This window comes from Chanodichthys erythropterus, chromosome 24 (genome assembly GCF_024489055.1).
Source record: "Chanodichthys erythropterus isolate Z2021 chromosome 24, ASM2448905v1, whole genome shotgun sequence".
In the NCBI taxonomy this organism is placed as follows: domain Eukaryota; kingdom Metazoa; phylum Chordata; class Actinopteri; order Cypriniformes; family Xenocyprididae; genus Chanodichthys; species Chanodichthys erythropterus.
In genome coordinates, this window is record NC_090244.1 from 6,450,266 (window position 1) to 6,462,723 (window position 12,458).

The 12,458-nt window shown below is 33.6% G+C and overlaps 1 protein-coding gene across 3 annotated transcripts; it reads left to right on the forward strand.

Annotated features, from left to right (window-relative positions):
• The first annotated feature begins 2,115 nt into the window (after nt 1–2,115).
• On the forward strand, nt 2,116–12,341 carry hdac10 (histone deacetylase 10). 3 transcript variants are annotated; one of them, XM_067379427.1, is made up of 21 exons: nt 2,116–2,188; nt 2,286–2,362; nt 3,627–3,761; nt 3,855–3,951; nt 4,030–4,127; nt 5,528–5,632; nt 5,754–5,822; nt 6,108–6,234; nt 6,414–6,479; nt 7,639–7,698; nt 7,832–7,921; nt 8,036–8,142; nt 8,987–9,054; nt 9,642–9,903; nt 9,986–10,076; nt 10,152–10,237; nt 10,347–10,400; nt 10,519–10,597; nt 10,676–10,870; nt 11,847–12,042; nt 12,204–12,341. In XM_067379427.1, the coding sequence occupies exons 2-21, from the start codon at nt 2,298–2,300 to the stop codon at nt 12,215–12,217; spliced, it is 2,064 nt and encodes a 687-aa protein (XP_067235528.1). In that variant the 5' UTR covers nt 2,116–2,188; nt 2,286–2,297; the 3' UTR covers nt 12,218–12,341. The 3 variants fall into 3 exon arrangements, with proteins under 3 accessions (XP_067235528.1, XP_067235527.1, XP_067235529.1); XM_067379426.1 differs by having other exon boundaries at nt 2,135–2,362; XM_067379428.1 differs by having other exon boundaries at nt 2,135–2,362; nt 11,847–12,027; nt 12,204–12,326.
• Nucleotides 12,342–12,458: the final 117 nt, after the last annotated feature.

Below are 12,458 nucleotides of genomic sequence, written 5' to 3' on the forward strand. Positions count from 1 at the left end.
TTACTTGCTAATTGCTGCCAGCAAGTTACTGTGCATTTTACAGTGTTCTTCTTACAGTGCATGTCAAGTCCAGGTTTATGTTCAAGTTTTGTTTATGGTCATAGTTTTATCATGTCAATTCTTTTTGTATTTGGTTCACATTTTGGTTAAATAAACTACACATGGATTCTTACTGCAACTCGCCTCCAGTGGATTCCATTACAGGTGATTTCAAGTATGAAATTTAATCGTAAGCTTGGTGAACAGCTTTGGAGAATTTGATTTCCCATTAATAATTAATTTATTACACCACTATGTAGGTGACCTACTAAAAGCCAAAAGGTTATTAAAAATAGCAAGACGAAGTCTGAGCATTAAAACACGCAACTAATCTTATTCAGTAAACTCTACTCTATTTTATAATAATTTGACTCCTGCTTTACGCTATTGCCTGGCTTTCGAATTCAACTTCTTAATATTGGGTTAATAGTTGCTAAATATAATCAAAACTCCCTTTAAGGCAAGTCACTTCACTCAGCGGCCATCTTTGAAACGCTTCTCCGGCAGCTACTTCAGTCATGCAAGTACAGCTGCTATTTCTTTTAAATGTACCAATAAATCATGCAGAAATTAATGAAGTCATAAATCCTGTGTGTGTGGTGTTTAAATGTTTAATTTGAATGTTTGAAATTTCATGTCAACTGCTTACATTCTCATATATAAACATTTATTTAGGTAATGTACACAAAATGTGTGTATGCAAAAATTGGGACAGAACTAAAAAGTAAATAGTAAGCGCAAATTCAGAGTAATTTTTCTCAAGAGTAATTTAATTTATGGCCCAGTTTAATATCTATAACCTACAGGAGTTTTTGATATCCCTGAAATAGTAGCTTGTTGAAAATAACAAAATATACATAAAATAGCATTTATATTATAAAAAAAAAAAAAAACATTTATTTGAAGTAGGTAGGAAAGTATCAGTTTCTTTAAAACAAATCTTAATGACCCCAAACTTTTGAAAAGAATATACATGCACACATACATAAAGTGAATCACACCTTAAAAATTACAGATTAATTTTAGCTGTGTCCTTCCTGATGTCCTCGGACTGGCAAAAATGAAACACGTATAGTTAATGGAAAACTCCTGATGCACAACACTGTCCTTGATGACACTGATATGAAGACATTTCCCTTTCATACAGAAGAAGATTAAACAAACCATAGAATGGTGTGCAACAAGTAAATGAGTATTGCATTTGAATATATGGTATATAAACAGAGAGAGACAGATCAAGTGAAGAGATAAACTGGAACGCAGTTGTGTTTTTGTTAACAGACACGCACAGGTGTTTTATTCAAATTAGATCTGATGTCATGTTATCACAGGGACACATACATGCTAAACAGTAGATGAGATGTTGCATTTGAGTGCTGTCTGTTTATTATTTTGGAAATAAAAACATTATTTAAAAAAATTTGTCTAAAAATGTCTCAACTTCTGGTAGTACGATTAAATCAAAGTCAGAGTCAAAGATCAGATCAAAACGAATAAAACAATCACAGCTGTAATAACCTTCGGTTCATTCATCACACTGAAAATTGGATGTTGATCGATCACATTGCATTTTGGGATACAATATTGCATGTGTTCTCTGCTGTATACATTTTGACAAATGTATTTGGTTGTATGGGTATTTCACACATAAAAATTTGCATACATATTATATATTGCAATAATAGTTAGAATGTTATGCTAGTATGTCATTTATATTCCAATATTGAGGTCAAAACAACCAACAAAGACAAATGTAACTACTGAAAGTGTATATTTAAAAGAGTTTATTTTCTAAAAGTTCTCAAGATCAGAAGTGACCGCAGTTGCAGGAACATTCACAGGTGCATTTGGTGAATGTAAGTTACAAACAGTTCATCCTTAAACAGAAAAGAAAAAAATCAAAGCAATGGTCAGGTATATGCACGTGTAGATTCTTTTTAATTGTAGCATAAATAACAGTTTGTCTCTAATACTTAAACATTCTTAAATCCCCATCTTTAATGGTAAATGTCTTTTGAACTTGTTTCTCAGATTGTTATTCAATGGATCGTCCGGTAGGGGGCGGTAATGCAACAGCCGCGCCGCGTTCAAAGAGCGAAGAAAAAGACACAGCATGAACCAACAGCATCAGACTTTTGTGACTTTAAAAGTGAGCACGCCTGCTTCATCGAGAGTGAATTAAAATTATAAATCACACTGATGATATATAGTTATTAATAAGTGATTTGTATTGACATCATCCACAGCAGAGTGTTTAAATGGCGTCAGGAAGCGCACTGATCTTTGATGAGGAAATGATTCGTTATAAACTCCTCTGGACAGAGTAAGTCATCGAATCACTTACAAAAGTGTCATGTTACAATATTGCTGTTATAAATGATATTATGGTGGTACCATAGCGTTCAGTGAAGAACCTCACAGTTATGCAAATACCATGGACACATGAATACGGTAATCATTCTGTTTGTTTGTGTGTGTGTGTGTGTGTGTGTGTGTGTGTGTGTGTTTTATATATACACACACACACACATATACATACATACATACATACATACATATATATATATATATATATATATATATATATATATATATATATATATATATATATATACATAATTCTTTTTGTAAGGGATTTGATTTGTAGAGATCTACATATCATCCCTTACATGTCAAAATGATCCAAAATGATCATAATTGATATCTGAGAATTAAAAATAATACTTTTTTAGTACAAGTTAAACTAAATGAAAATGGGAAATCTTACCTTGACAACTAGCTGAAATATAAGTTTTTGAAAATATTTGATTTTGTTTCAGATGTTTATTTTCTTTCAAATAACATAATTACATCAAAAATTAAGTTTTATTTGTAAGAAGTATATTATGTGTTTTTTAGTATAGCAACCTCTTAAAAAAGAGTAATAATCGCAGTTTGAAGTCAATAACAAAATTACAGTAGTTGACTGATATCACTAATTAGTTTATTACTGGGAATAATTACATTGTTGATCGTGACCATTTAATATGTCGATATTTGGCTATTTTGAATGTATCGGCATAAATCAATAACTGCAGTCTTGGCAGATTTCCTTTCTGTCATTTCTAAAATCTATCAATAGTCATGCAGTAGATAATAAACATGGTCTGTTTTCACAGAAATATCTAGTTTATTCATGAAACTCTAGAGGGCGCAGGCACAAGCTGATTGGCCTCTGCTTATCCTCCAGCCAATTAGATTGCTTGTTCATCATTTAAATAGTCTGGTTCAGTGTTTGCTGTACGAATATCGTGCAACACGCTCATCTGAACCCCTCCACCTCCCCAGCTCCACCTGCCTAGATCTGCTACGGGATTTATGTGGGTCTGTTTATGCAGCAGCATATCTTACATGCTCTCAGCAACACGTCTTTGTATCTGTTAGTAGTAGCAAGCCCATACTTGCTCTGCAGCAGCAATAATAACCAGCAGCAGCAGCAGATCTAGTCCACCAAGAGCAAATACATTAACATTTCCATATTCAGTAACATGCTAAAACTATTCTGAGAGTTGTCATGATTGAAATCTAATTGCTGTTTCTCTATCCAGTCCAGCCTGTGAGATCGAGGTGCCCGAGCGTTTGACCGTGTCTTATGAAGCGCTCCAGACCCACGGCGTGGCACAGAGGTGCACACATGTGCCGGTCCGTCAGGCCACCGAGCAGGAGATTTTACTCGCGCACAGGTTGGTGAACTTTCGGCACATGACCTTAAACCAGGCATATTTCTTTTCCTATACAATTAAGTTTGGTTTCGAAATCTTTTGTGTTTAATATAGTGAGGAATATCTGGAGGCCGTTAAACAGACTCCGAAAATGACCGTGGAAGAGCTGAAGGCATTTTCCAAGAAGTACAACGACGTCTATTTCCACCAGGTACGTCCAGATTGTTTGTGCTTGTTGGGTTCGGATGACTGTAAACGCTTTCTAACGCAGCCTCTCGTGTGACTGCAGAACATCTATCACTGTGCGAAGTTGGCGGTGGGCGCCGTGCTGCAGCTGGTTGACAGCGTGATGAAGAGAGAGGTCAGGAATGGCATGGCGCTGGTCAGGTGAGCACACAATCAGAAATAAATGGCCAAGATGTTACCAAGATCTTCAACAAGTTGACGTTCCTGCTTAAAGGTGAAGTGTGTGATATCTTATCTTCACCACTAGACACTAACATAACACCAACACTATTAACATAAACACCACTAGCTCAACATAGAAATATTTGCTCTGCCAGTGCTGTGAGTTTGAAGCAGGACTCCTTGTTTGTCTAAAACTTATATAAAACGAAACACAATAAAATAAAACATTTTTATTATAGATAGTCATTGTTTAGCCCTTTATGCACTTTGAAGTGCTGATCCTATCAATGTTGACAAAAACCCACACAAACATTATTATTAACAATATTAATAACATTTAAATGTAATGTTTTTAATTTAATAATATATTTAATTATTATTATTATTATTATTTACAATATTTAATTGTTAATAGTAAGTATTAGTAATATTTAATAATTTAAGTTTGTGTTACGTTTAATTATGAGGTATTGTTGATTTTGTTATTAGTATTAACAATATAATGTATAAATGTAATATTTAAATTTAATGTTTTTAATTGAATAATTTATTATTAACACTGTTTAATTGTGTTCATATTAAACATTAATATTATAAAATAATTGTTAGTATTATTTACACAATGAATCATGTATAAATTTAATATTTATATTATGTTTTTAATTTAATACATTATTATTATTATTGTTGTTAACAATGTTTAATTATTTTAACACTAAATATTAGTAATATTTAATACAATTTAAATATAACATTAATTTAATAATGTAACACTAATATGTAATGTTTTTAATTTAATACATTTAATTATTTATTACCATTAACAATATTTAATTGTTAATTTTAAATATTAATATTTAATACAATTTTAAATTAATACATTTAATTCTAAATTATTATTATTATATAAATATTAACAATATTAATAATGTATAATTTAATGTTTTTAATTTGATTTATTATTATTATTAGAAATGTTTAATTGTTAATATTAAATATTAATAATCCTTATAAAGGTAAAGTTTTAATTTAATAATAAATGTAATACATAAATGTACTCTCTTTAATTTAATAATGCAATCAATTATTATTATTAATAGTAAAAATTAATTTTTTAGATGAGAAAATTAATTAAAAAAGTAATAATATTTGATTATTAATAATATTGATAAAATAATTGTAGTCTTTTGAAATGAGGATTTTATTATGTCAAAACAAAAATTGAAAACAATAACTAATCATCACTTCTGCATGTTGGTTATTAGATCAATAATCTGTACTCGTATCGGTCATAAACAACACAGTATATGTCGCTCTCTAGTTTTTTTTAGTAATTAATTCTTGTTCACTTCCTTCCTTTCCTTTTTTGTGACCCTCAGGCCTCCAGGACACCACAGTCAGCGCTCTGCTGCGAACGGGTTCTGTGTGTTTAATAACGTGGCCATCGCTGCTCTTTATGCTAAACAGATCTACAACCTGAACAGGTGAATGCGTGTTACATTCTGACTGTTGAACAAAACAGTAATTTACACCTCTAATACTCAATGAAGAAGAACTAAACTGCTGCCATTGCAGAAAGATTTTCCATCTGTGGTTTCTTTCCAGGGTTTTGATTGTGGATTGGGACGTCCATCATGGACAAGGTGTCCAGTACTGCTTTGAGGAGGACCCAAGGTGAGTCCTTCTCCTTCTGATGGACAATATAAATTAATATCTAGATTTTTACATTTTCTGAAGAAAATGTGAGTGATCTTTGCCCAAGCAATATTTTATTTTATTTTATTTTTTACATTTTCCCCATCTGTTTTATCATCCACCAGATGAAAATAATGTCAACGACCTGCACAATTTGAGGAATCATTTATGCAGATAGCACAATCTTTCTCTAAGTATGAGCACTTGTAGTAGTGATGCCTTTAATAATTTAAGGGAATTAAAATGATTTCTCTTTTAACCTAGCGTGCTTTATTTTTCCTGGCATCGTTATGAGCATCAGACCTTCTGGCCCAATCTCCCAGAGTCGGACTACACAAGTGTCGGGAAAGGCAAAGGATCTGGTTTCAACATTAACCTCCCCTGGAACAAGGCAAACAAAATCAGTGCTCAAAAAATCATCAAACTATTACATGAGTGAAATGTATTTCACAACAGCAGTGAATGCCAACCCAATCCAGCTTTGAACAACCATTCTTATTAGTTTTTTCTTAAAAAGAAACAAACTACAATTTCATGATGCATGTGGTTTCTGTGCCTTGTTTTTTGCAGGTGGGCATGACGAACAGTGACTATCTCGCTGCCTTCTTCCATGTTCTTTTACCTGCTGCATACGAGGTACCGTCACACTAGAGGAAAGGCCCGTTCACACCACGGATGATAACTATAACAATAATATAGTTCTAGAAACTCATCCTAAATATAAAAGAATTGGTACCACAACTATAACGATAATGGCACAGAAGAACGATATCTTTGAAATAACCAGCTGATGAACGATGAAAACATTGACAGCCAATCAGAATCCATCCTGCTTTAAAGAGCTCAAGCATTTAAAGCGACAGATGACAAAACTGCAGCATACGAATATAATAAACAGAATATCATCCGTTGGTGTGAATGCTAATATTCTTATTGTCATAGTTATCTTTATAGTTATTGTTCTTGGTGTGAACAGGCCTTAAAGGGTTAGTTCACCCAAAAATGAAAATTCTGTCACTAATTACTCACCCTCATGCCGTTCCACACCCGTAAGACCTTCGTTAATCTTTGGAACACAAATTAAGATATTTTAGTTGAAATCCGATGGCTCCATGAGGCCTCCATAAGGAGCAATGACATTTCCTCTCTCAAGATCCGTAAAAGTACTAAAAACATATTTAAATCAGTTCATGTGAGTACAGTGATTCAATATTAATATTATAAAGCGACAAGAATATTTTTGGTGCGCCAAAAAAACAAAATAACGACTTATTTAGTGATGGCTGATTTCAAAACACTGCTTCAGGAAGCATCGGAGCACAAATGAATCAGTGTATTGAACTTGCTGTTCGGAGCGCTAAAGTCACGTGATTTAAGCCGTTGGCAGTTTGACACGCGACCCGAATCATGATTCGACACACTGAAGCAGTGTTTTGAAATCAGCCATCACTAAATAAGTCGTTATTTTGTTTTTTTTTTGGTGCACCAAAAATATTCTCGTTGCTTTATAATATTAATATTGAACCACTCTACTCACATGAACCGATTTAAATATGTTTTTAGTACATTAATGGATCTTGAGAGAGGAAGTGTCCATTGCTCCCTATGAAGGCCTCACGGAGCCATCGGATTTCAACTAAAATATCTTAATTTGTGTTCTGAGAGGTTTTACAGGTGTGGAACGGCATGAGGGTGAGTAATGAATGACAGAATTTTCATTTTTGGGTGAACTAACCCTTTAACTGTTGGGCCATTGGACCATTTTCATTGTTTCTACGTTTTTTTTCACTTTCAGTTTGATCCAGAACTGGTTTTGGTGTCTGCTGGTTTTGATTCTGCCATTGGGGACCCAGAAGTAAGAGTCTTTTTGTAAACCTGTTACTTCCCTTTCAGGATCTTGTTTAGTCCATCTATCAGGCTGTTCTCCAAAGTTTCAGCCCTATTTCATGGTCCATATGGGATGATATCTGTTATCTTTTCTGGTTTAGGGTGAAATGTGTGCTTCTCCTGAGATCTTTGCCCACCTTACCCAACTGCTGATGCCTTTGGCTGCAGGCAAAATGTGTGTCGTCCTGGAGGTCAGGTGTCATTCTCGAACAAAACTTGGATTAATTTCATTTTAAATACCCATTCTGTTCGGTTTTATCTTCAGATTGCATAAACTTCTCTTGGTTTCTTTTGATCATGTTTAGGGAGGGTACAACCTGACTTCTCTGGCCCAGTCAGTTTGCCAAACAGTCCAGACCCTTCTTGGAGATCCGGCCCCACGGCTGTCAGGGCTCGGAGCCGCTTGTGAGAGGTGAATTGAGCTGTCAATCAAGCGGCTAGTGCTTTTAAAGGATTAGTTCACTTCAGAATTCAAATTTAAAATATACTCTCCCCCATGTTATCCAAGATGTTCATGTCTCTCTTTCTTCGGTCAAAAAGAAATTAAGGTTTTTGAGGAAAACATTCCAAGATTATTCTCCATATAGTGGACTTCAACAGGTTGAAGGTCCAAATTGCAGCTTCAAAGGGCTCTACACGATCCCAGATGAGGAATAAGGATCTTATCTAGCGAAATGATCTGCCATTTTCTAAAAAATAAAATAAAAATTATAGCAATTTTAACCAAAAACGCTCATCTTTCATGTTGGAAAGGTCACACTTGGCATGGGTGGAAATATTGAGCAAATGTTTACAAAGCAATCGTGCAAAGACTAAGTCAAACGGCCTTTACAGAAAAAAGGTAAAACGATGATATCAGATGATTTTGAAGTTAGAGGAGAAAGTGAGATGGTTTTTTCACCCTACCACGGTACTTCCGCCTACGCCACACGTGACCTTTCCAACATGATTACGTAATGCGTGGCGCTCCACAGAGCTAGTGCAAGACGAGCATTTGTGGTTAAAAAGCGTATATACTAAAAACCTTAATTTCTTTTTGACTGAAGAAAGAAAGAAAGAAAGAAAGATACATATTGGATGACATGGGGGTGAGTAAATTATCAGGTAATCTTATTGGTCTAAAGGCCTGCCTGCATAGGTTAAACATCAAATGCATCCTGATTGGTTGCATTATGCAACATTTTTCCTTTTAACATGGACAAACAAACTACTTGTCACTGGAAAGCTGGAGTAATATGTTGTGTGTTCTTTCACAGCGCATTGGAATCTATTCAAAATGTCCGCAAAGCTCAATCATCCTACTGGAGCTGTTTTAAACACATAGGTTAGTGTTTGTTTACTCACTTTTGCTTGAATAAAATAAATTGTGTTTATTATAAAGTCAAATTGTATTACTCAAGTAGCAAGATCAAAGACATATACAAAAGTTAGATTTTTTAAAAGACTGCATTTATGTAATCAAAAATACAACAAAAACAGTAATATTATGAAATATTATTACAAATTTAAATAACTATTTTCTATGTAAATATATTTAAGAATGCAATTTATTCCTGTGAATTTTCAGCATCATTACTCCAGTCTTCAGTGTCACATGATCCTTCAGAAATCATTCTAATATGCTGATTTGCTCAAGAAAGATTTCTGATTAATATAAATGTTGAAACAGTTGTGTTGTTTAATATTTTTGTGGAAACTGTGATACTTTTCATTCAAAGAATCCTGAAAAAAAGCACAGCATTTATTTAAAATACCTTTATGATTCTAACATTATAAATGTCTTTATTGTTATTGTTGATCAATTTATTGCATCCTTGCTGTATAGTTATTAGCTTCATAACTAACTTTTGAATTGTACTGTATATTAGATTAGATGATTAGATATTTTTTTTATCCCCCCTGTTCTTAAAGAGGCTCATTCAGAAACGAGCACAAAGCGGCCCAGACTGGACGAGAAGAACGGCGGAACAAAAGAACCTGCAGAACCTGCACCAGAGACCAATACGGAGAAAAAGACACAGGAGATTGTGTGGCCTGAACCTTTAGCCAGGACATCAGCTTGTGTGCGAACAGTCATAGCGCCCCCTCCTGGTGTGGAGCTCTCACTGCCAGAGGGCTGCCAGCATTTGGAGGACGTTTCCCAAAGTACCACTAAAGAAGTGCAAAGTATCCGGTTGGTACAGTACTATCAAATCAAAAAACTTGGCAACACTCTTTTAGGGTCTCATTGTAACTTGTTTTTTTTCCATCTCTAGGGATAAACTTTTCCAAGACGTAACAGACCAAAACATCCTCCAGCCTCTTGGAAATATCATTTCAGTTCTTGACCAAATGATGAATAAAAAGGTGAGGAAGCGATAACACGGTCTGGTGGTTGTTTTTGTGTGCAGTATTTGATAACGGACTGTAACACTTCATCAGGTGTGTAACGGATGCATCGTGGTGTCTGACTTGAGTGTGTCCATATGCTGTGCTTTTCAACACGCACTAATCGGCCTTGCTGAACGGTACAACACTTCTAAGACTAAGAGAAAATTATTTTCAAAAATCACTTTGATCAGATCAATAATTATCTGATATGTGATATTAAATACAATGCTTGTGTTTTTGATGAAGGGTGATGGTTGTTTTTATTGGAGATGGGAATATACCAGTCATTACTAATGATGGGTGAGCCAGTTATTACATATATTTTTTAACTCTATCTATCTATCTATAGCCCCGTTTTTGGTCAGTTATTTAAAAATGCCTAGCTTTCCTTGACCACAGTGGGCTTCTTTCTCCTCAGGAAGGTGTTTCTAGTCCAGATCTGTGCTGAAGAAACCGAAGAAAAGTGCGTGAACCATTTGTCCTTGTGTCTGAGAGAGGTGCGTGATCACTCCTGATATTGTCTCAGATTTCAGCTTGTTTCTATGAAGTCACTTCCTCTTCCTGCTTGTTTCCAGGGCGAGAGCTTCACGGCAGGTTTCATGCAGGCAGTTCTGGGCATGATCCTCCCCCTGGCATATGAGTTTAACCCTGGTCTGGTGCTGGGGGTTGTGGGAGAGAGCAGCATGAAGACTCATTTGACACCAGTCTGGGGTCACCTGACCAGCCTACTTCAAGGTGTGGCACAGGGCCGGACGCTCACCCTACTACAGGTCAGATTCAGTTTTTTATTTATTAAACGGGCCAAAATATCCATCTATTATGTTTATTTGTTTTTAAATATATTTAAAACAACTACATTTAAAACATGTAAATACATTTATTTATTTTAATTGTTTTAAATGTATTTATTTTAAATTTGATTTGTTCTAAATGCATTTATTTTACATTTATTCAGTTTGAATTAAATTATATTTATTTTTAAGTTTAAAACAAATGAATACTTTTAAAACTAACAAACAAATAAATACATTTAAAATAATTTTTAATTTTATTTTAAATTTATTTTAAATGTATTTGTTTTCAATTTGAAAATGAATTTTATTATTTTATTTTTAAATAATAAAATTTTGAAATTTTACTATTTAAAAATAAAAAAATATTTTTAAATAAACTTAAAACAAATAAATAAATGTTAAATCAATAATACAATTATTTATTATATTTATTTTAAATATATTTATTTGTTTTAAATCGATTTTTTTTCAAATGTATATGCTTTAAATGTATTTATTTATTTTAAATTAAAATATATTTAAGTCAAATAAAAACTTTTAAAACAAATAAATACATTTGAAATAAATAAATGAATACATTTATTTATTTTAAAGGTATTTGTTTGAAATGATTTTATTTTAAATGTATTTTTTATACATTTATAAATTTAAAACAAATAAATACTTTTAAAACAAATACATAAATTTAAAATAAATAACTCTATTCAATTATTTATTTATTTAAAATGTATTTAAATATATTTATTTAGTGTATTCTCTTTTGTGTATACTTCTGTATGAGAGTGATATTTTTAAGTGATATATCATATTATCACAATGGCCCAGAATATTAACTGAGAACCTGTTGGGTTACCCCACAGAACATGGTGTTTTGTGACATGGCATAGTGGTTAAGCCCATGCATTACTTAACATTGCTTGCTACTAGTGAATCACAATGTGCATGTCTTCAGGGCTACGACAAAGATCTGGTGGAGGTTACAGTCGCTGCCCTCTCTGGGAATCCTGTCCCTCCCCTCGGGGCTTTAGGGACTCCCAAACCTGAAGATGTTCAGTTGATAGAAAAGCAGAGACAGAGGCTGCAGAAACGCTGTAGTTCGGTGCAGGAAGGTTGGGGTCTGCTGCGGTGCACAGGTACTGAGACTGAAGGTAACTAAAATATTAGATGGAGCATGTAACACACATCACATTATGTTCATCTAATCATACCTACATTCATATATAGTCAAATATAAATGCATTCTGTGAACTTAAAATACTTTAATGTACCTACATGAAGAATAGATGGATAACAGTGTGTGTTTGTGCAGTTTCAGAAAGCTGATGGAAGCCTCTTGAACATTGAACAACCTGCGTTTTGATGTCCAGATATGGAAAATCATGACTTCTTTACTACCTTTTTGTGATTTTTACATTTTGTATGGCATTAAAAATGAACCTGATACAGTATTTTTTTGTTTGTGGTGTTTGTGTGTGTGTTTGTAGGGTTTGTCTGATCTGAAGTGAGCTAAATCTGACCTTCAAAAATTTCATTTGGGGATGTAAGCAAGTAATAATTGCTATAA

Excerpts from the sequence above, each read along its gene's own strand:
- hdac10 (XM_067379427.1), top strand. The coding sequence starts at position 2,298 with ATGGCGTCAGGAAGCGCACTGATCTTTGATGAGGAAATGATTCGTTAT. Across the intron at positions 6,235-6,413 it reads TTAACCTCCCCTGGAACAAG|GTGGGCATGACGAACAGTGA; the intron begins GCAAACAAAATC and ends TGTTTTTTGCAG. Across the intron at positions 10,238-10,346 it reads CTAATCGGCCTTGCTGAACG|GGTGATGGTTGTTTTTATTG; the intron begins GTACAACACTTC and ends TTTTTGATGAAG.